At 32.0% G+C, this 27,349-nt stretch overlaps 4 protein-coding genes and 1 long non-coding RNA gene across 14 annotated transcripts in view; 2 read left to right on the forward strand and 3 right to left on the reverse strand.

The window, feature by feature from the left end:
• LOC124949418 (dynein axonemal heavy chain 2) overlaps positions 1-2,475 on the forward strand; it is a 75,813-nt gene extending 73,338 nt beyond the window's left edge. The window contains exons 62-64 of the mRNA XM_047494419.1: positions 97-615; positions 1,248-1,395; positions 1,481-2,475. Coding sequence (XP_047350375.1) covers positions 97-615; positions 1,248-1,395; positions 1,481-1,635 — 822 coding nt within the window. The 3' untranslated portion in view covers positions 1,636-2,475. The remainder of the gene's footprint in view (positions 1-96; positions 616-1,247; positions 1,396-1,480) is intronic.
• LOC124949304 lies at positions 30-9,492 on the reverse strand. Of its 4 annotated transcripts, XR_007101030.1 has the most exons (6): positions 8,992-9,131; positions 7,385-7,627; positions 5,261-6,269; positions 4,082-5,180; positions 1,510-3,988; positions 30-610 (listed from the first exon to the last, which is right to left on the reverse strand). XR_007101030.1 is itself a non-coding variant. In XM_047494169.1 (5 exons), the coding sequence occupies exons 2-5, from the start codon at positions 7,519-7,521 to the stop codon at positions 1,857-1,859; spliced, it is 4,377 nt and encodes a 1,458-aa protein (XP_047350125.1). In that variant the 5' UTR covers positions 7,522-7,556; positions 8,992-9,131; the 3' UTR covers positions 30-1,856. The 4 variants fall into 4 exon arrangements, 3 of the variants coding, with proteins under 3 accessions (XP_047350125.1, XP_047350124.1, XP_047350126.1); XM_047494169.1 differs by having other exon boundaries at positions 30-3,988; positions 7,385-7,556; XM_047494168.1 differs by having other exon boundaries at positions 30-3,988.
• On the forward strand, positions 7,593-18,070 carry LOC124949311. Of its 7 annotated transcripts, none has more exons than XR_007101033.1 (6): positions 7,593-7,607; positions 10,581-10,843; positions 11,522-11,664; positions 12,080-12,222; positions 12,473-17,629; positions 17,937-18,070. It is a non-coding gene; the product is annotated as an uncharacterized LOC124949311 (long non-coding RNA). The 7 variants fall into 7 exon arrangements; XR_007101036.1 differs by lacking the exon at positions 7,593-7,607 and adding an exon at positions 10,101-10,115 and having other exon boundaries at positions 12,053-12,222; XR_007101031.1 differs by lacking the exon at positions 7,593-7,607 and adding an exon at positions 10,101-10,115.
• LOC124949307 (coiled-coil domain-containing protein 142) lies at positions 10,341-16,917 on the reverse strand. The gene is made up of 12 exons (XM_047494176.1): positions 16,232-16,917; positions 15,668-16,021; positions 15,448-15,593; positions 15,153-15,343; positions 14,402-14,593; positions 14,187-14,326; positions 13,378-13,662; positions 12,502-12,618; positions 12,044-12,197; positions 11,793-11,910; positions 11,504-11,691; positions 10,341-11,258 (listed from the first exon to the last, which is right to left on the reverse strand). Exons 1-12 carry the CDS (start codon positions 16,400-16,402, stop codon positions 11,122-11,124), a joined length of 2,193 nt encoding a protein of 730 aa, XP_047350132.1. The 5' UTR covers positions 16,403-16,917; the 3' UTR covers positions 10,341-11,121.
• Positions 18,071-18,295: 225 nt separating the features above from the next.
• On the reverse strand, positions 18,296-26,739 carry LOC124949306. Its single transcript, XM_047494175.1, has 15 exons — positions 26,573-26,739; positions 25,511-25,704; positions 25,122-25,304; positions 24,658-24,871; positions 24,341-24,558; positions 23,760-23,945; positions 23,473-23,623; positions 22,871-23,080; positions 20,056-20,120; positions 19,797-19,979; positions 19,344-19,557; positions 19,055-19,269; positions 18,775-18,969; positions 18,569-18,707; positions 18,296-18,501 (listed from the first exon to the last, which is right to left on the reverse strand). Exons 1-15 carry the CDS (start codon positions 26,592-26,594, stop codon positions 18,362-18,364), a joined length of 2,529 nt encoding a protein of 842 aa, XP_047350131.1. The 5' UTR covers positions 26,595-26,739; the 3' UTR covers positions 18,296-18,361.
• Positions 26,740-27,349: the final 610 nt, after the last annotated feature.

The raw sequence follows: 27,349 nt of genomic DNA on the forward strand, positions 1-27,349 counted from the left end.
TATTTATTTAAAAATATGTTTATCCTGCAAATATGAAAAAAATAATGTTTATCATTCTTTTTTTTTTTTTTCTTTTTTTCTTCTTCTTTCTTCAAGGTGATACAATTAACCATAGATGTTATATCAAAAATACCAAAGAACATAGATTATGAAACAATCGATAGATTGATAGGGCCGATCAAGAAACCTCTCGATGTCGTACTACTTCAAGAAATAGGTCGCTATAATGTACTCTTAACGAAAACTCGAAACAGTTTGAATGAGTTACAACGTGGTATACGCGGTTTGGTCTTGATGTCGTCCGACTTGGAAGAGATTTTTACATGCATATACGAAGGAAGAGTTCCCTCCCTTTGGCTGACCGCTTATCCATCTTTGAAGCTTCTCGGAGCTTGGACCAGAGATTTGATCAGCCGCATTGAGCATTTCGCTACTTGGGCTGAGACCACACATCCGCCTGTGCTCTTCTGGCTAGCCGCGTTTACGTTTCCAACAGGTTTCCTCACAGCCGTATTGCAAACTTCAGCAAGAATGTGGAATATATCGATTGATTCGTTAACTTGGGAATTCATAGTTCAGACGATCGATGATTCTGCCATCATCGAATCACCTACGGTAAATTATAATGACAAAAGATAACAAATAATGATAAATCAAACGTTAATTTATTAATATTAGAACTCCATTTTATGCATTCCTTTCGATTGCAATCAACGATTAGTGAGATAAAAAGAAAAACGAACAAACAATAACGAACATTTTTATACATCCATTTATACTTTTATCACTGCCATCATCGAAAGCGCTTAAATTGATTTTCGTTCACTATAGAACGATGCCTATCGCATAAAATGATTAACGCACGTATACTCAACGACGAGGGAACCGAGGCTCGGGGGTGGGAGGTGGGAGGGGAGGAAATCCAAAAAAAAAAAAAAAGGAGAAAAAAAAGAAGAAAGAAAAAAAGGGGAAACAAAACGAAACAATTTATTTTTTTTCAACGTCAGCCTCGTTGTTTCTATTTGATTGAACGTTTCCGTATATCAAATCGTACGATTCCGTCATTAATCGATAACTATATCGTATGCTATCGAGGGATCGGTAAATTGATTGCCATTTCTCTTCTCCGAATATTTGATATATATGCAATTTTTAATATAAAACGATCGCGCGAATGACTGGAAAAAACAAAAAAAAAAAGAAAAAGAAAAAAGAAACAGAAAAAAGAAGTGCCTTTATTATGACAGGATGGAGTATACGTGCGATCAATGTTCTTGGAGGGAGCAGGATGGGACAAGAAAAATGCGACACTCGTCGAACCAGCACCGATGCAGCTTGTTTACGACATGCCCGTGATACACTTTAAACCTACCGAACGTTTCAGAAAAACTAAAGGTAAAAAGTAATCGACAATCTCTTTTTTAAATCTGCCGATTTTTACTTTAAACCATTATTATCGCTCATACGTCCCTTCTGATAGGATTATACAATTGTCCGACATATTATTACCCTCAAAGATCCGGCGATCAAAATCGTCCCGCTTTCGTCGTGACTGTCGATTTAAAAACTGGATCGGAGGTTGCTGATTTATGGGTGACACGTGGTACAGCTCTTCTTCTCAGTCTGGCCGTTTAATTTTGTTCGATTGTTACGTTTAATTGCGTTAACAATACTCGTTAGATAATATTATCAATGATAATTTCTTATAGTATAAAAAATGTATGTATTACTTCCTTAATAATTTAATAAGCCTACTTTAAAGTGTCGATTTGATTATTTATTAATTTGTAAGAATCCGTTTACTTATAAAAAAAATAATAATAAACCCATTGAATGATCTTATTAAAACCTAGTAATTATTCGTATCTCTCTATTTTAGCATGAAACGTATAAAACGAGATAATATTGAACAAGCTAAAGACAATAGCGAAACTTAGGCAACTCGTGAAACTTGAAACTTTGATGATATTAGAAGATGATGAGACGGGCTCATCTGCTTTGACTGTCGCCGCGGGACGCTTTAAATCACCAATATTCTTCAAAGCGTTGTCGACCGTTTTATTAAGATCGACAAAATATGAAGCCCAATTATCCGCTTCGGAAATGGCCAAAGGCAAAATCGGTGGCTCGAGCATAGAGAATTTATCTTTGGCATCGAACAATATCTTTATTATTTCCATAATGTTCGCCTGTGTTGGGTTCTTCAGATTTTGAATAAGATCGTTCACAGTGGCGTTCAACTGCGTATGAAATTTGCTCCAATCAGCGGCAGCAATAGAATCCGTAATATTGTCCATGATTAATCCTTTTAAAGCTACGATCTCATTTTTCAAATCATCGAATGATTTCACGTACGTATCGTTGATACTGGACCAATCAGCGTTCGTTGTATTAACGGTGTTTAAAAAATTCATTATCGTGTCGTTAATATCGTTTTTAAAAGTTATCCAGTCGGCCGCTGGAATGATCGTTGGTGGCCAGACCGTTGGCTTTGTAAAAGTAGCAGCTTTGACGGTATTGTAAAGAGTAGACGAGGCTTTCCAAGCCTTAGTGGTTTCTTTGAGATTAAACGTAGGTGACTTGACGGTATTGTTTTCACCCATACCAAAGAAATCAGCCCATTCGGCTTTTATACCAACAATTTCGTCTTTCAACTCTGCAAATTTGCTCTTGAAAGTATTGCCAAAAATGATCCAACCAATAGGATCTATCGTCTTTAGATCTTTGCTTTTAATATCTGTGATTATCTGTGCGACAGAAGCGTTTATCTTACTTTGAAAATCAAGCCAATCGTTTGTTAAGTTTACGAGTTGCATTGTCATAGGATTGTCTTTTGATTTTCCCGAAATATCGGCTAGTGCACCTTCAAACGGCATGTTTGTATAAGGAGATGGATTCTTTAGAAAAGTTTTATTGTTCGCAGGAAATTTACTATTGAATGTAGCAAAACTTTTCATAATTTTATCTCTATAAGCTAACCAAGCTATGGAATCACCAGGAGGTGGCATACCGGCTTCTATATTCTGTACGGTATTCGATACTGTATTTAAGATATCGCTTTTAATGGATATCCAGTCAGTCATCGTATCCCCTGTTCCTGCAGCTAACTCTGTTGGTAGAGTCGACGTGTCAGCGATAATCTTATCGCGAAGAGCATTGAAATGAGCTTTAATGTCATCTCCAAATGTGGCCCAAGTTGGATCACCAGGTCCAGGCATATTAGTAGCAATGTTCATGATAGCATCGTCGAGAGAATTGATTACGTCGCCTTTGAAATTTTTCCAATCAAAAATTGCAGCGATACTTTCTTTACTTGCATTAATCATCTCAGCCGTTTTATTTTTCATTGGAACCTTAGAAAAGAGATCCATTTTTGCAGAAATAATTTGGGATATTAAATTGGACGTCTGATTCTTGATCTTCGTTCTCAAATCGATCCAATCGGCGGTAATCGGTGGAATACCTCCAAATCCGCCAATGGTATCGTTCAACGTCTTGATGAGTTCAATTTTGAAATTTATCCAATCATTGAACATGGCTGCTCCAGGAGCAGCTCGTAATGTAAAATTCCCATCGTTGTAATCCGTCATTTCCATTGGCTCCTTTTTCGGATGTAATCCGTTAAGTTGGTTCCTAATCTCCGAAAATGTATTGTTTAGTTCGTTGCCAAAGGCAAGCCAATCGGGACTGGCCGGTGGTAGATTGGTTCTGGTATCGTTAATAAATGTCACTATTTCTTGAATAGTATCGTTCAAAGTCTTCTTGAAATTTAACCAATCCACCACGAACGGAGCTGTCTTTAGAATTGGTACATTTAGACGATCTTCCTTCCAAAGTTCAAGAGACAATTGTGGTATATCCTCGCAGGATATCACCGGATTATCGGCACCGATCGATCGCATAACTTTCAATTGAATTTGGGTTACTTGATCGGAACAGTCGCACAACAATCTCGCCAGGGAACTCTTACGTAATTCTTGCAATTGTTCTAAAATACATAATATTAAGATTTAAAACATTTGATAAAGTCTAATTTAAAACATATTATAAGATATTAAAATATATTAAAAGAATATTTTACCTTCAGTAAATGAATGCGATTGATCAGGTACCTCGTACCAATAACGATCTCCTTTCTGCAATCTAACGAACTGATCAGCAATTAAACACGTGAAAGTGGGTCCAACGATACCACCGGTTTTCGGTATTTCCGCCAATGCACCAGTATATAGATCAATATCGTAAACGGATTCGTATAGCTTTGATATCGCATCGAGGGCTTCTGGATCCATGTGATCGATCAGATCACTGAACGATTCGGGTTTCCCCAAATTACAATATTCTCTCCATTTAGTATAACCAGGTAGTCCGTGATCCCTTCCACGTTGAATATTCAACGATACGAGATCGAGACCGCAAGGTACTGAAACGTTGTTAATCGGATCCTCAAAAAGATGTCTCGTTAATTGCGATGTGACGTGAATTGAAGTTCTTTGAATGACATTTCTAGTAGCCGAAATTACCGAGTTACCAATGCCATCGCTCGAATATAGACTATAAGGATTAAAAAGCATCCTGTGAAGTTCGATGTACGACGAAGTGCCTTTTTCGGCATTAGTCATCATCATCAAACCGGGCAGAAGAGTATGTGCAAATCTAAAAGCCGCTGCGGCAAAGCTATTTGCTATAGTTGGATCATTTATTGGATCATCGGGACTCTCGCTCCATTTTCTATAACCCAAAGTCAATGGTCTCAAATTTCGAAGATTCGTTTCCTGTTCACCTAATATAATTGGAACGAATTCTTCATAGGTAATATGCTGAAGTTGAGCACCGATTATACGACGAGCTTCCTGATAGACCTTTTCGTCCGACCAAGTAGGATTAACATTGGCCAATCCATCAGCAATTTTATTATGTTGTCTTGCCCATATCAAATGCATAGTCGTCAAGTGCAAATTCTCGTTCGCTCTTGGATCTCCTGCGAGGAAACAATAACGTCCCCTTAAACGTTCATCCTCTCTATTGCATCCGTCATTGAGATTTAAACTAGCCGGTAGAAGAGTTCTGTTATCCGGCGTTATTTGCATCCTCAATCGTCCACCAGAGAATTCTCGTAGATTCTGTGCGGTTTGAGAATCCGAGCCGTATATCGCCGAGCCATCGATAAAAGCGGTAACCTAAAAATGAAACGAATCACTATTTTACACATCTGACATAAGATCAGATAATAAGGAAACAAGAAAATAATTAGGTTCACCTGATTAAGCTGTTCTCTTGGTCCAATTTTACATTGAGGAGCCGGTGCCGAACGAACGAACTCCATGCAGGTTTTCCCGGTAATATCGTAAACTGGATCGCCCGATCCAACGGAAACGGGAAAACATTCTGGATGGCCGATCGAAGGTGGACAACACGAGATGGAACTACCGTTGACGCCCTGACTGATCGCTGTGGCTGTGATATCGTGATCGAGGAACTGACCGAACACGGCTAACATCACGGTAAATGAAGGATTTGAACTGGGCGACGGCTTGTGAACCTTCAGACTGACCTCCCTTGCCGAGGGTAACTCATTTCCGGAACGTGCTCTTCGAGGTGAATCGATTCTGTCAGCGTAATCTGGTGGCAGGACTCTTCTAAACGGCATCAAAGCCGAACCCCATTGCTTCGGGCGATTGCAGGTCCCGTCGTAATTTCTGTATTTGCCGATGGTGCAATTCACATTCAGAAATTCTCTGCAGACACCTTTCGGTGCCCAACCACCATCGAAGAAACAACCGATCGCCGACGGTTTGCCTGAAAATGATCTCGCGCTTTCGATTTGCTTTGTAGCGGCTATCTCGCCAATGGCAGCCAAAGCTAAACCACCGACGTTGACACTCGTGCTGACTGCCCATCGATGTCTCGATTCTGGTGATGGCGATGGTAAAGGCGAAGATAATGCCGCAGTATCAGCAGAAACTCTCAATTGTACAGCTTGTTGACCAGCCGTAAGAGCTTCCTTCAACTCTGTTTCTGTCAGATTCTGCTTTGGCGAAAAATCAATGTTATCATCTGCTCCGTAAACGAAATGACTCGCACTGGTAGTACTGAAGAAAGTATGCGAATCGAATCCCGTAGTTAGACCCACTTTTAAATTAGCAACATCGTTCGTTTCAGACGAGTCAGTACTCGAAGATGTCTGATTAGTTGTTCCGTCTTCTGTTTGATTACTGTGACTCATGGAATAACTGATCGTAACGACCAATGCTATCGTGAATATTGCTCTGAAAAGTTCGAACGAATGATTAAATAATTAAAGGAAAAACCATTATTACTTATGATTTCTCGTGTATCCCTAATTTAATATCTTTTTTCTTTTTCTTACTTTTTTTTTCTTTCATTCGATGCATCGAAATCGAAGAAGAAAAATATTTTCAGTTGAAGTTCGCTCTCTCTCTCTCTCTCTCTTTCTTGTTCTTATTCACTATAATAGAAAAAAAAAAAAAAAACCAATCGAAATCGCGAAATTTATTCGGTAATTACAGATTTTCTCGATTTAAGTCCAGTCGAGAGTTCTTAGTTTTCGGGTTTGTTCCAATTATACTCAGCAGGACGTTGTCGTTACGTAATCAATGACCGAGGGCGACGTTATCCTTACGTTATGCAAATCGATTGGAACTCAAAGTGTTGAAGTACGCTTAATTGCAATTAACAGAGAACAAGAGAGAGAGAAATAGAGAGAAAGAGATAGAGAGAGGGGAAGAGAAAGAGAAAGAGAGATCGAACGGCGTAGTACCCGTTCGCCGTTCGATTACACGTGTAATCAAGGTCGACGTCACGTAACACGAATCGACCTACGCTTAAAATACAATGCCAGGTTATGCGTTGAATATAATATATTATTACTGTATACTGTACTGTATTCATGTGTCCATTTAAACTCCACAGAATCTACGCCATTTTAGAATTATATCATCTATATTCAGAACCGTGAAACTCGAACTTTGATACACAACAAATTTGATACATGGAATACCAATATATTAACGGCATGTAATAAACGTAATGTCATATACCTACTATGTTCGTGCTTTAATTATCACACATGCATTTTAAATCAAAGCTATCGACTATTTCCCGGTATCTGTTCGATTAATTATTATCATTCGAAAACAACAAAGCGTTTCGATCAAAATGAACGATCGAGTATCGTCGTGAATTTTTACAAAACGACAAAAGTCTCTCGAAATATCTCGAAAATTTTAAATTCCCGATGAAATATGTTTTTTCTTTATATATATATATATATATATATATATATATATATATATATATATATATATATCCGACGAGAAATTGTGAAATTGTTTGGTAAAGGTATTTGATCGATCGAACTCACAGAGAAATGATGAAGGTAAGGCATTGCATTTGTTGTTCCATTTTTCTCCTACGCGAATAAAATTGGTAGGTGTCGTTCACGTAATATGTTTGCGGTTCCGCGGCATGGGCCAACGGAATCTTCTCCGAATCGGACATCTTTCCTTCTGCACGTTAACGCGTCAACAGGTAAACTAAAACGATTTGCGATTGTCGATAGGCATCGAAGTGACTTGTGAATTTACGTAAGTAGCAACTGCTTATACTAAACGAATGAAAAAGACATAAATATAATTTTTCTTCTTTTTCTTTTTTTTTTTTTTTCTTTTCTCGTTCGAATATGCAACACACGTTTCTTTGCGAATTTGCGATCGTTTAAAAATCGCAAGAACTTATCCTCCTTTAAAAAGAAAATTACAAAATTTTATTTAATAAAAAGTAAAAGAATTTTTCACACGTGCGACACACATTTCTCTGCGAATTTGTGATCGTTTGAAAATCGCGAGAACTTATCTTCCTTCAAAAAGAATATTACAAAATTTAATTTAATAAAAAAATAAAAGAATTTTTCAAACGTGCGACGTACGTTTCTCCGCGAATTTGCGATCGTTTGAAAATCGCAAGAACTTAGCTTCCTTTTAAAAAGAAAATTACAAAATTTAATTTAATTAAAAGTAAAAGAATTTTTCAAACGTGCGACACACATTTCTCTGCGAAATTGTGATCATTTGAAAGTCGCGAGAACTTATTTTCCTTTGAAAAGAAAAAGAAATAAATAAAAAAAAAATATATATATATATATATATAAAAAGAAAAAAGAAAAAAAGATATCAATGTCACGGAGATATTTATTTTTATATAATACTACTTGTCATATGCGCGCGCTGTTTTCTTGTAAATTCGCATAATGAACTTGTATAACGAACGGGCGTGGTAAACGAAGGATAACGAGAATGAATATGGTACAACAATAAAAGAAAAAAAAAAAAAAAAAAAAAAAAAAAAGAAGAGAAAAAAACGAAGGGAGGCACAAAATAATTAACGATGGAATAGGTATTTTCGTTTCAATTCCGCAACTCGTTCCCGATCCAGAGAAAATCGAAAAAACGTTCGAAATTTTTTTCTAACTATAGTAGTAACTACCTATCCACCTACGTTACATTGTTATGTAATTAAGTAAAGGTATTTAATTATGAGAACGCGTACAGTATCCACGACCCGGTGCATTCCCAAAGTGTTGAGAGAATTCAAGCAGGCCGTCTCATAAATCAAATTAAGAGCCCGTAAACAGATCATCCAGAAGTTAATGATCATAGCGTAAAGCAACGCGTTGCGTGGATTATCATCTAGTATCCGTAACAGGAATATTAAGCGATTTAACGGACGGGAAAGTGATCGTAACATGTAATTTTCGAAAATGTCGTCGACATCGTTGTATCCATGAGAAGAAAATGTTACGCCTCGTTAATAAGCTGATATCAACGATACTAAACGATTTGACTTGGATTTAATACAATGTGATACGTGCGTGTGTTATCTGTCTCGATTATTTTCTTTTTCTCCTTTTTTCTTTTTTTTTTCTTTTTTTTTTTTTATCTTCTCAAGAGATTACATAAACAGTGGACTTACATGAGACTTGCGCAAATGCAGCATTGAAAGTTTCGAATTCGAGCTCTTCTCGTCCTCAAGAGACTCGCAAACTCAACGTAATCAGGCGAATCGGTTGGTCTGGTCAACGAAGTTCTTTCGGTGATACGCATACTTTGCCGTGCGCGCAAATGCGCGCACGTTCACGATATAATAAAAGAAAGAAAAATATAATGGAAAGGAAATAATGAAAGAAAATAATGAGAAAGAAAGATAAAAGAGGGAAAGACTATGTCTAATGACTTTTTTGTTTTTGTTTGTGTTTTTTTTTCTTTTTTTTTTTTTTTTTTTTGTAAACAAGACAATATTTAACCGAAACTTTTTACTTGATCGTATGTATATACGTCGACCGACGAACGAAGAGACTGCGTTAGAGAGGACAACGATGACGATGGTAACGCTAATACTTGCCACTACCAACGCTCTCTCCCTTGTTTCTCGTCTCTATTCTCCTCCCGCTTTCGACTCGGTTCGTCTTACCACAAGATTGTACTATACTATAAGAGAAAAAAGGTTTCAAAAGGGGTAAACCGATCCAACGGTGCTTTTATATATACGCATACATATGTACTTTAATATATTGTACATATGAGACTACATTCATTTCTTTTTATTTCTCTTGTAATATTCATTGAAAATCTTCTTTTCTTACGTTCAATATATTATTGAAAATATTTACTTGATACAATTAATTAAAGAATTTATTAGAATAAGATAATACTTATTTATAAATCAAGATAATATTTGCAAAATTTTGCAATATTATTATGTCAATGATCATGAAGAAATTTTTTGAAAGATATTTTATTAATTTAAGGATAATAATAAATTGAGAAAATTAAATACAAATTTATACGATTATAAGAAATTAATAAATGATAAAAAGGAAAAAAATAAGATTGATATCTACGTCTTCGTAAGAAAACAGGGTTTAAGAAAATGATTCAGAACGTTCAACGATTCGACGGGGCTCCATCGTAATTGTATGCATATATATATATATATATATATATATATATATATATATGTATTTGCATCTATGTAAGCATGACGGACTGGTTGGGTTACATAAGGTTAGTCACGAATCAAGGAACTGAGAATGTAACGTGAGTCAACTCGATGTATTTTTATTTTGTGGTATTAACCAATACGAAGGCAATTTTAATACGAAGTAAAACATCACCTCGTACGATTTCGATCATCGATAATTCTTATCAATCTAGCGAATAATAAAAAAAATAATAGTTCTCTAAAATAATTAATAATTGAATTAAAAAATCAATAAATTGAAATATTGAGTTATTAATTAAATTATTAAATAAACGTCTTTTTATTTATCAAGATGTAATAAATAGTTAAGAAATATTTGTACAATTAAATCTTAATTAATTTTTAAATATCGCATAATCTAAGAATCCATTGATGAGCATGAGTATTAATTAAAACGTAAATACTTAAATGTTGTGCAAAATATTATCGATACAATAATTAAACGTTTTTATTATTGAGATCAATTAAACTCTTCGTTTTTTCATAATAACAATATTATAAATACGCATATTTTTTTCCAGATAATTATCTTATTTGTTGTACGATATTACGTTCACATTGATCTTGAAACATACAACGATCAAAATATAGGACAACGTAAGAAAAAAAAAACCAACAACAACATAGAAGTTTAAACAGAATATATACATACATGACACGGAACAAAGGTCGACGATCGTCGAGTAAGAACGTTTCACTCTTCAACACGAAGAGTAAGACGATACACGAAGAGGCCATACACGAAAAGGCTTCTGTCGTTTGGTTGGCTTCAAAGGGAATGTAAGTAAGTAAAAATTACGAATTGTACGATGATAATATAAAATCCATCTGGTTTTCTGATAAAATCCATCGTTAGTTTCATCTCAAGCTGATAGATCGATTAGAGATGATCCTTATAACTCTCGAAAAGAATTATTCGAGAAGTTAAAACGATTAAATGAAAGCGTTTCTTTCCGAGTAAAAGAAAAAAACAAGATGGAAAGACGAGAGAGAGAGAGAGAGAGAGAGAGAGAGAGAGAGAAAAAGATAAGAAGAAAGTCGATTGCGTTGAATTTATTCCACTTATTCCGTACAGCAAAAGTTGTATCGCTTCGGTGCTCGAAGTTCGAGCCATTGTTCCTGATTCGGGACATACATTTCCGCTGGCATCCGCTCGAGACCGGGTGATTCCGGTGATCCGCTATCATTTGTCCTACGAGCTGAAGCACCGAACATACTTTTGTACTTGTTGCGTGAAAGAGAGAGTGAATAGAGATGACGGAGACTAATTACTTTCTAGCCACTTGAGAAATGCTTTCTCGTGTATTACTATCTTTTCTCTCTCTCTCTCTCTCTCTCTCTCTCTCTCTCTCTTTCTCCCTCTTTTCCTTTTTTGAAATTCTCAACAAAGACGTCGACTCTACGAAATCCTTAATTGTTCCCCGAAGAGACAAAATACACTTACCAAGTCGTTTCTGCATAGGAATCGCTTCTCCTGGATGTCTAAGAAGAAGTCGACCGACGCCCTCGCAACGGCGTAACATTTCGTTCTTCAACAAATGATTTCTCACATTCTGCGACATTATTGAGCACGCTGTTACCCACGTGGAAACGTAGGCAAAGTCGGTGAGTAACTGAAGAGCTCCGTACTCGCTAAAAAAAAAAAAAAAAAAAAAAGAAAAAAAAAAGAAAGAAAAAAAAAAGAAATATTTGTTTGGTTTCATTCAATGTTCTACATTAACGATTTAATTTACCTGAATTTGATACGATGCAAATAAATATAATCGAGCCAGGCTTCGCACATTATTTTCAATATCATATTTGAAATATCAGGATCCTCTATAACCTCGAGAACCGGTAATAAAATCTTCTCTAAAACAAACGTTCTTGCCAAACATTGATTGAGATTTTTTTTCTTTTGTTTTTTTTTTTTGTTTATTTTTCTTTTTTTTTTTGTTTTTTTTTTTTTCTTTTCTAAAGTATACATATAATATCAACGTGTTACCGAAATAAGTTTCAACGTAGGAACTTGCTGCCGCAGGTGCCACGTCGCTGCTCTTTCTCCAATAATTTGATCGTGGGAAACACATGTGTAAATTCGCAAGGCTGATCACGCGACAGATCTTGGCGAGTATGTCTATGCACTTTACCGGTGCATCCTGTCGATTTACGAATATACAGTACGTAAGTAAAGGATACAACATTTGAATTATTTACAAGTTCAGAATTTTTCAAAATCACTTAACGATTAAAGATCTCGCGAATAATTAATCTTGTCTAAAATATATTTCGTTGATTATAATATTTTTCGTTTCATTTTAATTTTAACACTCGTCTTATTATATTTAATTATTTCGAAGAGATCAACTTGTAATGTATTAAAATGTATATACATATTTAAATATATACATATGTTTAATATTTTCATTTTAAGAAGAAATATGAGAAAAATCATGATATTACCTGCAACAACTGTACGTTGGCGTTCACCTCGGAAACGATTTTAGCTCTCATCTTGACGCAAACGAGCACTTGTACGCTAACGGAATCCTCCGAAAGTGCACTCGAATGATCGGCGAGCTACAATCGATAGAGATTCAATTCGACAATTGAATTTGATTTCGCGAAAAGAGTAGATGTACTCAAAAAAATTCTATTTAATGGTAAGAATAAAAGAGATCGAGAGACATATATACATTTAATGGAACAAAAACTTCCTCGACAATATTTCACAATGATACTATTTTAACGGTATATGTTCTTATTAACGTGCTTTTCAAAAGTATACAAACTTTAGATTATTTTTTTATACGTCATTATGATCGACGTTCGATTATAATCAGTATAATCATTTTTATCAATCAGTACAAAACTTTAAATCGTATTAGTTATAATTTGTCTCTGTTTAATCGTATGATATGACATCGTTACTCCCATTCGTTCGTTTACATCCATTCGAAAAAATATCGAAATCTGTATTGATAGTTTTATATGCAATAAATATAGAAATGAAGACGATATTTATGGTTATGTAAAAATGTGATAAAAAAAAAAAAGACTAGATAGCTATAACTGCTGCTAGTATATTATACTTTTAAAAAAGTTATAAAGAATATTTCTTTTTTCTGCCTGATTTTAAAATTATCAATAGAATTATCTGTATAGAGATATTTCATCGCCTAAAAGATATACATTAATGATAGGAGACACAATTTGTCTGGAAAATAAACATATCAAAAAAAAAAGAAAAAGAAGTATCGATGAGATGAGTCAACGAGAAAATGTCGATGGGAAGATATTAATGTAAACATTGTCGAATAATATGATAGTAATTTCAACCTTGAGATAAGATAGTTCCTCGAGACAATTGACCACGTCGCCCTTGACCATTAGAAATAAAACATCCAGGTTCCAAGTGTGAGCAATCATCTTGGATTCCTGCATGACCCAGAGCCTAGCAGTGTGGACCGAGTGATCGAGCCTGTGAAGAACGACGATCTGTTCTGAAATCGGCAATTCCATTAACGGCGCGCCGATCACCCATTCACCTCCGACCTCGCACTCGTTGCTCAGCGTTACCAGTAATTGGAAAAGCTCGCTGAACATTTGACCCGTGTCCGTGCCCTAGAAAATGGGTAAAGAGAAATCGTTAAACGGGTTATAATTAAATCCAACGCGATTGTCAAAATATTTGAAATTTAAATTCCATTCCTACTACGGAGTGTATTATTAAAGAAAAAAAAAAAATACAAAAAAAAAAAAGAGAGAAAGGAAAAGGGAGATAGATGCATATACATATTCATTTTATATCCATAATACCTACATTTAACAAATCGAGATAAAATTATATCAAAACAAATTAAATAGAGTTAGTTAGCGCTAAACACAGAAAGTAAAAGAGAGAGAGAGGGGGGGGGGAGGAGAGGTAGGAGGGCGGGAAAGATGAAGAGAAAGAATTTAAATGCATAATATTATTTCTAATGAAATAAGATAAGATCATTACACGAAAAGAAATACAATGGAAAAGTAATAAAGCTAGTTAAAGTTACTAAGTTGAAAACTGTTAAAGAGATAAAAAAAAAAAAAGAAAGAGAGTAAGAAAAAAAAAACAATCTCAAAAGAAAGAAAAAAAAAAGAAAAAAACCAACCTCAGTAGTAGAAGGTCTCGATTGGCATTTGAAGGCAGACGTATACGCTATTCGAAATAATTGGTCCCAAGATGTGATAGTAACGTGATAACCGAGAGCATCGCATAAATTTTGTAAAGCAGGTTTAACTGTCGGCGGAACTAAAATTTGATCATCGAATTATTCGAACTCTTCAACGTCAAACGTATATTCCATGAAGTGATTACGTGCCTCACCCGCATTTTTTTGAATGAATTGTCTCAACCAGTTTTTCAAGTGTTCCGCTCCATGATTATGATGAGAAGCCAGAGCTTCCGGTGACCACCATAGAACAACATGATCTAACATCCCCGAAAGAGCTGCCCAAGCTACTTCCTGATAATAATTTTTTACCTTTCTTATCGCGCTACCTTTTAGTCTCTTTTCTCCTGTAAACGATTCGAAAAAATTAATTATATTCGAGTCAAATATATTTCATTTTAATCGTTATAAGTTATACAGAACGTTTCACGTAAAATAGTTCGCCTAATCCATCTTCTTTAATTGTCACGATATGAAAAATTGAAGGAAAATTTCGAAGGAAATTAGATCGAGATAAAATGTTTTTTCTTTTTTTTTTTTTTTTTTTTCAATTGGATCGGGCTCATTGAAACCACTCAAATTGGATAAAAATTATTTTTAACGTCTTTACAATTAACCAAGACAATTAGATTACTTGTTTTAAGTGATACACCCGGTATATTAATCGTACATCTTTTGCATTTTTCATTAAAATTTCCCTTAGGTCTATTCTTAAAGTGTAATATTATTATTATAATTAATATTATCACGAAAAATTTTCTTCGTTGAAGTTAACTAATAAGCAACTTTCGATAACCGACCTTCTATCTTGAAGGGAAAAGTTAAGGAAGATGCTCTATTATTTCCTTGAAATTATTTTTATAAAAAAAGATCGTTATTTCAAAAGAATAAAGTTATATATCGTACCATCAATAATCTTCAAAGCGTCGGAACCAAGTAACTGTGGTGAAATATCTTGGACAATGCTAAGAAGTCTTAGAACTTGTTCATTCTGAGTATTCACAAGTGCTTGAATACTCTCGAGATTCGATGGTTGTGTTTGTTGAAATGTTGAGGCATCGCTAACGATTGGTGGCGTCAAGTGTCTCGTGAGAGCTCTAAAAGGATGTAACGCAATAACATGTTTAATTATTAATTCATCTATTTTCCAACGTTAATGATAATATAAACGGTTGAGACCATTAGATGTTAACAAACCAACCGATAAATCTCGATGCTAGAATTCTCGGAAAGGTCAACGTCATTGGATGCTGATGTAACGTCCTCTTTCGTGTGTGATTCATAATTTGCTAATAGACAATCGATTAATTCATGACACGTTTCCTCGGCACGATTTTTCGCCAATATCTGCGACAATTGACATTATTAATTATTTTTATTTGATAAATAAATCAATGATCAAACTTCGAATATATTCTTACTTGTAATATTCGAGTTACGGAAAATTTCTTCAAAGGTTCTAACAAAGATGGACAATCATTGCAAAAGACATTAACGGACGTATCCAAGATATCATGATCCAAATCGAGCATTTTGTTATATGCATTAATCATTTTAAAGATGATACGTAATATCTCGTCGGTTTTGGAATCAACGATCTCGCTTATGAGATTTCGAGTGAATTTAGCGACGACATTATGTTTTCTTTTCAATATCATAGAAAAGTATTGCACTTTGTATTTGTAAATTGGATGCGTTATTTCCGTCATTTCATTGAACAATGATTTATAACTTTTCGTTATGTCTTCGAGATTATCGATGATCTCCTCGAATATCTGCAATCGTGCGTTTATTACTTTTTTTTCTTTTTTTTTTTTTTTACAATAAAATTCGATTATCTCATTATATTAAAAATTAAAAAAATCTTACACTATGGGACAATAAAACAAGAAACAAAGAAATAAAGAAAAAAAAAGAGAGAGAGAGAGAAAGAGAGGAGAGTAGGAGAGGTACGATTGTAGCAATTAAAAGCAATAGTTTCCTACCTCGAAATCACAAGCTTGTGCTTTCGCAACATCCTCGATTATTAAGGCTATATGTTCCGCGAGTTTGCTCATCCTCTCGTTTAACACGGAAGAGTCTGCCAACCAGTTCTCGAGGGCAACTCCAGGAAAGGGTAGCCACTTGGCGATATTCGCTCTGTAATTAGTATCCATGCGTTTCCTTGATGTTGGCTATTCCTATGTATATACATATAACGTTTCGATTAATTTCTCCTTCCTTGACATTCGAGGTAGTTGATTCCCCTTCTTCTTCTTCGTCTTCTTCTCCTCTTCTTTCTTCTTTTTCTTCTTCGTAAATCTTTCTCGATCTTCTCCCGCATTTACTTTCTTTGTGCAAATTAGCATACCATATCAATTAACTTCGCAATTATTTTCCATCGTTAATTATTTTTCTCTCGTAAATATCGATCTTCATTCATTGTTTCCCCTAAAGGTTCATTAACTTTTATTAAATAATTAGTATTTTCTTTGTGATCTATGAAATATACGAATGATTTTATGAGACAATAATATTCTACTGTATTTACATCGTTAGTTACCACGGTTACCTTGGTGCATGACAATGTATTAAAACGTTCTAATAATTACGTATATAATTTTCTAGTAAAATTATTACTATATATATATGTGTGTGTGTGTGTGTGTGTGTGTGTGTGTGTGTGTGTGTGCATAGGTGTGTTAAATGTTTGTAAATATATCTTTTTATTATATACGTTTGTAAAAATTTCTTTATCGATCAAACATCTCTATTAAATTCTTTCGTCATTATTTGAGGTTATTGAATGATATTTATTTAATTGGAAAGAGTAGCATATAAGAAATAACAGATATAGAAGATTGATTTATAAAAAAAAAAAAAAAAAAAAAAAAAAAGAAAGAAAAAAAAAAGACGTTTAGTTTCAAGCAGGTTAGATCCTTAAATCTTAGATAAACTATAACATTATTTGATAAAACAGTTTTCTCGCGTAAAATTCTACTTTATCGACACTACAGTGTACTTCTTACATCTATCGGTAATATAGTTTGCGACACGAAGAAGTTCAACAATTTCCATCGTTTATTCGCTCTAAGTTACATATTGTCTATGAATAAAATAAAACCAAATTCTATGTATAAGTTAAGCCATCTTTAAAACTATTGAACGAAGGAAATCGTAACAATAAAGGATTGTTCTAGCAGTATTTAAAGTGTTTCTGATATAAATTCTTGTAGAACATTTAACATCGACATAAAACTATGTCGAATTTACGTAGCACGTTATACAACATCTTTTTAAAACGAACATCTACGTATGCTCTGACTATAATAACCGGAACATTTTTATTCGAACGTGCTTTCGATTTAGCCAGTGACACATTATTTTATACGATCAACAAAGGAGTAAGTAGAAATTATTAATATCGAATATAATATTAATATTTATGTGTCTTAAAATAATTCGTTTATAATATTAAATTAATATCTTGTATTTATAATGTGATAAATCGTCTTATTAATTTGCGAAAAAATTAAACGTAAATTCTGAGAACTTCTTAAGTAGAATTATGTAATTTTATGATGCAAGGCAAATAACTCGCCTGTAAATAACCTATTATAAGAATAATTGATTTAGATGAAAAATATGACATTTATAGCATAGTAAAATATATTAACGAAGTATATATATATATATTTTTTTTTATTATAGAAACTATGGAAAGACATCAAACACAAGTATGAAGAGTAAATGGGCTGATTAGAAATTTTTATATACTAGTTGTATATTTAATAGACAATTGTTTTCTCTGTGAGAATGTAAATAAAAAAGCAAGTGGTACATAATGAAGTCATTTTATTTCTATACTGTTTTGCAATAAGCAATCAAAAAGTGATAATTTTTGGCATTGTTACAAAATGAATTACCAGCTAGTTTTTTTTCCTAATGTATGATTTAATAATTTGAAAGAAAAAACTTATAATTGTTATATATTTAAAAGATAAAGTATTAAATATTACATAGTATATATTGAATACGAGTCATAGTTTTTCATTAAAAAAAAAAAAAAAAAAAAAAAAAAAAAAAGTATTTATACATATATTAAAAGTACATTATTTCTTTTATTGAGTAGTATTTCAATTACTTAAATTAGGACGTATGTAACGACCAGCAAAAAGAGTTGAGTTTGTTTGTAAATCTACTATAGCAAAGAGGAACGGATGATTAGCTCTGAAAATTTCTTTATTTGATCCTATTAATGGCACTATAGAAAGACCTATAAATACATTTAATATTTTATTATTTAATTGATCAGTAATAATATTATTACAAGATTATATTACCTGTTACTGCAGATGCAATAGTTCCTTCTTCATCAACTTCTATTTTAGCATTTTGTAAAATACTTTTAACGTGTAAAGGACTATCCTCTGTAATTCCGGATAAATCTGCGCTTGTCTTAAACATAGTATATACTCCCATCTATAAAAAAAAAAAAAAAAATGTTAAGTAAGAGCATATAATTTAAAGACATAATAACGATACTCACATGTTCCAGTGCAAATCGGAGATCAAGTTTATTTTCTATAGAAAACTTAGGAAGTATCAGATTAACTTCCGTTGGATAAAGATTTGCGATTAAGGCAGACATAGGTATATAAGATAAATCCTTTGATAGAATTTGAAGATTTGGATCCAGTTCATGATTATTAGGTAATAAAACTATCATTGCAGTCTTTCCATCCTATAAAAAGAAATCCTTTCAATGCATTAATTCATTCAATCAATTTTATCATAAATCAAATTAAAGAAATGATATTGTTCCATACAGTATACGGTATCTCTACTACATCTGCATTCAAAGATGCAATGTGTCCATAAGGATATTCTGCTGTAGTTGCCATAAAATTTGTATTTTGACAACCTATTTTAGGAACATAGAAACAATCAGTGAATCCTGCATTTCTATCAAATGATTTCAACCATTTCCCTTTGAAATATAATGCTGACGTCAAAATTAAAGTCGTATCCGCATTAAGGCTACCTGCAAGAAAAAATAATCATAAAAATCATATAGACGATATTTAATGCACATGATCAAATTGAATTTCTACAAACCAGGATCTATGATAGAGTTAACGTTGTTACGAGTAGCAACGCGTACCCAGTTATTGATCGTTTCTTCGGCATTATATCCATTTGTAAAGTCAAGAGGTTGAATATCTCCACCGTAATATCGTTTCAGTATAATGTCATAATTATTCATTATTTTTAGACCTCTTTTAGACCATAATCGAGTTGCTACGTCAATCTCCGTGCCATTTTTGAAAGTCTATAAAAATAGAAATCTTATAAATACGCGCGCACACACACATATATTTTTTTTCTTTTTTTTTATAAATATCGTTAACAAGCTCCATGCTAAGCCATTTTTGCCTGATTTGTCGTTCAGGCCATTTGATATTTTGACTAATGAAAAAAATGATTGCGTGTATCACCGGTGGTGCACATGGCACAGAACGTGTTAAAAATAAAAATATCGAGAAATTATGAATTGATGTCAAGGTATACTTTCAAGGCCGCGTAAGTACGCTGAGCAATAATCCTGATATCTTGCAAATTTTCAGGCAATCTCAATGCAGCCTGTATTTCTTGAAGAGTTTGTCCTTTAGCACCTTCGGCGAGAGTCGTTAAAGCTAATTTAGCACTCGCAGGAGACATTATAATATTCCCTTCGATTTCTTTGTTCACCTCCTTAAAATTATTAAATAAAATTTCATTAATCATTATGATATACAATCAATTGTTATTCATTTAGCTTCTGTCTTACCTGCAATAAGTCGATGTTGAAAAAATTATATCGTTCCTCGCCATGGGGTATTGAAAATACATTATCTATGAACAATTGAACATAAACAATTATTAAGAAATGAAAAATAGAAAAAAGAAACTAAATGTTACGTTATAAGAAATTATAAAGAGAAAAAAAAAAAGAAAAAAAAAAAAATAAAAGAAAAAGCAAGAATTAATTTTCTTCGATATCGTAATTAACATAAATCTCATATTAAACTCATATTGTGATTAATATGAAATTATCGTCAATATTACATAACAATAATAAAAATTATATTCTTGAAGGAATATCATAATGAGAGATAGACTGAGCATAGCTATTTATATATTCTATAGCTGGATAGAACAAGATGATACAGGACTTAAATTGAATCGTACAAATGTTCAGTCACAATAATACTCTCTAATTTAACTGCATAGAAACTACGTTTTCGATCGAATATGTAAATGATTAATTCTTTGTATGCATGCATGCATGTAACTATTTATATATATATATATATATATATATATATATATATATATATATATATACCTTTTATGGTATGCGTAGAAGAAATGAAGAACAACAATGATAATAATTTCCACATATTTCGGCACTATATAATTAATACACACGATAACAATGATCCGTTATATAAACAAACACTCTGATGTTATAAATCTTTCAATCGTTTCTGTTTTCGAAAATTTCATATGCTTTTGTAGAACTATTAATACCGCGATACGATCAAGACAAGTTCCGACGGTGAAATGAAACGACTTTTCTGTTCAACGTTCATCCACTCTGTGATGTATATACTCCCCTCTCAGATTTCATTGGATGTCATTTTAATTCAATATGAACAAAGCAAAATGATGCTTTATTTAACGATCTATGTCATATTAATAATACGTAAGTGATAAAAAATTCTTTTGTTTATTTACATCATATTAGACGTAAAAGAGAAAAATTTTAATTTAACAAAAAGATATTTTACTTCTATTCGATAAGGAAAAATAGATAAATAAAGTTTTTATAAAGAGAGAGAATAAAAAAAAAAAAAAAAAAGAGAGAAAAATACTAAGATAACAACTCTTCTATAAAATATGACACATTTGTCGTAATTTTTTTTTACGCATTTTAAAGAAAGTTAATCGACATTTCTACGATTTTTTACTCCCACCTGATTTATTTTCTTATAAATAATTGATAATATTTATAGATATATCGTATTGACGATGTGTCATCGAACTAAATCGTTTGTTTATGTGACTATGTAAACACAGAGTTTATAAACGTTTATAAGATAAAAGTTTATATTGATACCATTAACCGATACATATATACCTTCTTAAAGAAATAAAGCATTTCAACCCAAATAATAAAACGCTTATATTGTACAACTTTGGAATTTCCGTACTTTTGCGTCATGGGAACGTCCCAGGAATGTATATTTTTACACGAACTTTTTGCTTATATCTAATCATGCATATACAACACATATATATACATTTAATCTATCTATATATATATATATATATATATATATATATAAAATTAAAATTTTTTCTGTAGAGAAAAAATATATATACGTGTATAAGAGACCTGTACTTCATGCATTTATAATAAGACATATTTTTATTTTTATTGAACTAGAAAATAATATTAGAGGAAGAAAATGTAAGGTTCAAGGTAAACTACATATTCATATATTCATGATTATATTTTTTTCAAAAGTGCAATAATTCAAAATACTTCCTGAATTAATCATTTTTCGACATTGTATCCTAATATTCTTTTATTCAAAATGGCCTGAATCAATTTATACTAAACCATAAAAAAAAAAAAAAAAAAAAAAAAAAAAAAATATGTGTGATCTTGAAAAAAATTACCTCAATAAAAAATTCTTTCCATTGTCAAATGTGGCCCTTTAAATAATATGACTTTGTTCTAAGGACTTTTTGTATAGAACTATTAATAATGGGAATATTTAGGATCCGATTTAAATCCATCATTTTATGTATATATATATATATATAATCTACGTATAATTTTATTTGTGCAAGTATTATAATGTTTTGTAAACAAAATAAGTAAAAAATTAGCAAGAAGAAATTTGTAGGAAAAATTAACAAGGAAGAATGTATCTTTGTTGTCATGTTTACAAGTTAATCATATTTTAAGTTACAAAGATATTATAATTGAATACCTTTTTATTTAAGCTTGTATCATATTCGGCTTTATTCTGAAATATTCAACTCAACTCTTCGTTTCATTTTTCTATTATAACTTTATTATAAACATAATTCTTTGGTACATTATTTTTTTCATATTTGGATAAATATAACAACAAGTTTTTCGATTGACTCTCAAATTTGACATAAACATTTTCTATAACGTAAGAGAGTATAATAAAATAAAAAACTTGTTATCATCTATCTATTTTCTTTTACGTAAGATTAATTTATTTCAAAGTTATAGCCTCTAAAAATACTGTTATTACGTTTCACGAACACTGTTATAGAACTCTTTAACTATTGAAATTTTTATTACCTTATAATTAATTTAGTCAACTTAATTAATTTTAAAATTTAATTTTTAATCACCGGTTTCAAATTTAAAATAAATTATTAAAAAATTTCAACTGATAAAGACGTCGACAAATGATCGAAGTGTTAATTAAAAATAAATAACCCATAACCAAATAACACCATGAAAAGCTACAATCATATAGATTTTAAAGAGAAATGTTAGTATATCGAATCACGTCATCCACCATTTATCAAATCCTAATTTTACAAGCCTTTACCGGAAGTGGATGATAGAGAAGGTCGTGTTCCTTGATCTGAACGTGATGATAAATCCACGTTTACATTTCCTGTACTTCCTTCTTGTTGTAGAGGATTCATGATTTTTCCAATGTAAAGAATAGTACCTGTCGATTCGTCCTCGATATAAAAAACGAACGGATGATCCGCGTGGAAGGTTTGATCAGAAATTTTATTCCCGATTTGTACACCTATGAGAAATAAATAAATAAATAAGTAACAATCGTAATTAGAGCTCTATAATGCAATGTAATATTACAAATCACACGCTCGTTATATTTATATTTTTTCATTCTTTTTTTTTTGTCCCTCCTTACAAAATTAATTTATATTCAAAAGTTAATGTTTATTAAAGAGAAATTATATCTACTATAAATTATACATATTATAACATTTGTCAGATAAAGTAAATAAAGAAAAATTAAATTGGAGTTAATTAATAAATTCTAAATATATAAATTAGAGCAACGTTCTACGCTAATCACATTCATTCGAACGTGAAATAACATAGCACATGTTTTTCTCTCTATTCATATACTTTCTGGTTAATTATTAAAATGATATTCGTTTACAGCAAACTTACCGGTGGCTGCATAAGCGGTTGTTCCATTTTCATTCACTTCAATACCAGTTTTTTGGAGGATATCCGAAACGATGAGATGCCGGGAAATACGTTTTGTCTTTGCTATACCCGTCAAAGTAGCAGTATCGTCGAATATATCTCGAATACCCAACTTTAATGTATTAAAACGAATAGAACAAAAAAAATGCACGCACACACACACACACATACATACAAATTAGTATTACGATCAATGAATTATTAATAATATATGTATATAATATTTTAAATATGTATTTTGCACATACCTCACGAAGAGAAGGCTCCAAGTGGCTTGTAAAGTCAAACTTAAATTTTGGAATGATCACTTCAATCGGCATATCTTGCATTAACCATACGTGTCTCGTTAATATAAAAGGATTAATTTCTTTCAACAGATGATCTACTCCGTTTAATGTATATGGTAGTACCAAATACATAGCAAATTTATGACCCTAAAGATAAAATCAAATAATGAGTAAGATCAGGAATTACCCATGTAATCGATGAACACTCATTCATTGGAAATCATTCGATAGCTAGTGAAGAAATCAATAAAATTCCTATTTTTGAGATAAGATCTTTTTATCATAGGAGTCGCGATTTCTTTGTTGACTATTCATAAATGGATAAATCAATGTTTCTTTTTTTTTTCTTTGTTAATAATAAAAAAGAATATTAAAATGATATTCGCCATTAATCGCATTGTCTTGTATGTTAATAAATATAAATATTAATATCTATGTATAAATATTTGAAATAAAATTAGCCAAGTCAATCGCCGATAAACGGTGATCATTATTGCAGTCAATGTGTTAGAAGATTTACCGTAATGTTGATAAGGACTTACGTCATACGGTATTCGGAGAATCTTTGCGTCCAATTCTGGAGATTCTGAATAATAGAATCGATTGATTGTGGACATGAATGGTACAGCAACGCTATTGTTTGTGCTTGTAAAAAATTTCCCTATGTAAGTATTTTTAGATGAGAAGAATTGACGCCTCCAAGTGCCCTTGAAAAAGAGTGCGTTGACTACTAACATTACCGAGTCCTTCAAATTGTTTTCTACAAAAAAAAAAAAGAAAGAAAGAAAGAAAAAGGTAAAATAGGATTTATGTTTTCACTAATTCATTCATATTTTTAAATATTCTTTATTATACTAACCATCTTCAATCAATTTACCGATATTCCCATGTGTCACATTTTTTACCCAAGAATTAACTTTCTCGGTAATTGATCGAGTATCCGACAAATTTGCATTTATAAGATTAACCCCATAAAATGTTTCCACAATTGCAGCATAACGTTGTCTCGTAGAAATGGAAGTATCGACATAAATGCGTGTACCGATATTCAATTCGTACTGAGGACATATCATCTGCAAACATACATGCAAATAACATGATTTCATTGATTATATTAAAAGCTATTATTTTAGCATCTGATATCGTCAAAGAAAAAAGAAAAAATAACATCCTGTTTATCTACTTTTAGAGGACGATCGATACATTCTCTGTAGCATACGATCAATACGTTTCACGCAGAGAGAGAGAGAGAGAGAGAGAGAGAGAGAGAGAAAGAGAGAGAGAGAGAGAGACGAAATTAAAGATAATAAATTGTACATTTACCCTTAATGATTGAAGGATTTCAGAAAACTTGTCGCGAGTCGCTGATCGACTAGCCGGTAATTGCATAACTCCAGCTAATTCATGAGCCGTTTGATCCTGAGCTCCTTCGTAAAGCAAAACCAATGCCATTTTCACGGATATCGGTGATAATAATACATTTCCAGAATATTTCGTTCCCATAGTCTACAAAAGAGATACAGAAATTTAAATAAAATAAAATAAAATTAAATTAAATTAAATTAAATTAAATTAAATTAAGTTAAATTAAATTAAATTAAATTAAATTAAATTAAATTAAATTAAATTAAATTGAATTGAATTAAATTGAATTGAATTAATTTTTTTATTTTTATTTATTTTATTCGCGTAGTTCCTTAGGATGTACCCACTTTAAAAAGCATCCAGTCAAAAACATTAAATCGTTCTCCTTGATAAGGAACGAAATCCTCGTCGTCATCGTCATACGTAGAAACATTAGTTTTTATTGCTGGATTCGTAACATTTAAATCTTTTTGTTGTCTCTGTATAACGGCACTTTTTGTCATAGATACAAGCAGGATGCTCCATAAAAATAAAGTGCAACCTATAATTAAAATCTTTTAGCATTTTCTATTTGAGAGAAAAAGAGAGACGAAGAAAGAGAACGAAAAAAAGAGGGGGAAAAGAGAGAGAGAGAGGGAGAGAGAGAGAGAAAGAGAGAGAGAGAGAGAAGTAACGGGACAATGTATCTTTTAACGAAATTTATTCGAATAACTTTACAAACACTCGAATTTCAATGCTCGAACGAAATCGCACAGAACATCACTAAAGGGGATATGTGTTGGGTACCAAAACAATCGGTAACCTTGAGTTTTAATGACACGTGAAAAATAAATTAAATAACTTGAGAATAATTAAAAATGATTAATATGTTTGTTGCGCATCAATCAGCCTTAACAATTGTCAACGAATAAAAGAAGAATTTTACATTTAATTTGTATTTAATTAAACGTTATTTAGTAACGTTCGATACGAACATTTTATAAATACGTCTATCAATCATAGTTTTTCCATTGATTACGTTTTCACAGTACTCCCAGTAAATTAATATCATCTTCATTAAAAGGTAATAATTAGTTTTGTCTTTTTTTTTTTCTTTTTCTTTTTCTTTTTTTTTCTTTTTCTTTTTTTTTTCAATGGAGTGTTTCATGAACGATTGTCTTTTAATTATATTTATTAATTATATTCTATCGTCTCGTTGATTGTTATTCATTATAATACCGATTGAATTAATATACTAAGACTATTTTCGTTAAAAATTATTCTTTATTTCGTTAAAAAATAATTTTAATCAAAGATCTGTCCTTACTAAACGTGCAATACGTAATTGTCAACTAACATAATTTATAAATTGATGGATTGATCGTTATAAAGAAATTAAAAGTTAATCATTGATGAATATCAATTCTTACCTAATATTTCAATCAGCTTCATGATGATTGTTCGTTAATATTAAACAACTTTATTTATTAAACAAACTCGAACGTTTTTATAGACGTGTTAAATATTCTATACGGTATCTACACGATGTATGAACGAAGTGAGTACGATAGAGTTCGCTAAAGAGTAAAACCGGTCGGGCATCGGTCGCTGTATAAAACTTGAAGAGAATAAAAGAGAAAGAGTGGTGGAAAAAGAAATATGGTGGGGAGAGAGAAGAATGGAATCGCTGAAGGAAACTAATAGTTTATGTGACTCATGTAAAAGTATTTCTTTCTGAAGAATATTTATCGTGTTAATTTTTAATGACATCTTAATAGTATACGTGACGAAATTAACTAAGAATAGACATTGAATATTAATATAATATAAATTTCTCCAACTTCTTTCATGACTCTCCAGGAGATCCTCGTGAAATCCTTTGACGTCGAACGTTAGATAAATTTTACTTTTGTAGATTATATCTCTCATAAATTTCCCCATATAATCATTGATACAATGTTGTTTGACCACAATGATTCGTAAAATTAATCAATTTGATAAGAGAACGTATGATACAAAAACAGAAAATTAGAAGATCTATGAGTCTAGGATGAGGATTAAAAAGAGGTTTTTATGTAAAAGAAATTCACGTTTATTCATGATAAAAATTATTATTATAATCCGGTTTCATAAATAAATAAAAAAAATCGAATATAAGAACTTCAAAAAAGAATATGATAATTACAACGATAACAAATTTAACTGAT

Source organism: Vespa velutina, chromosome 5, assembly GCF_912470025.1.
Source record: "Vespa velutina chromosome 5, iVesVel2.1, whole genome shotgun sequence".
NCBI classification, from domain to species: Eukaryota; Metazoa; Arthropoda; class Insecta; order Hymenoptera; family Vespidae; genus Vespa; species Vespa velutina.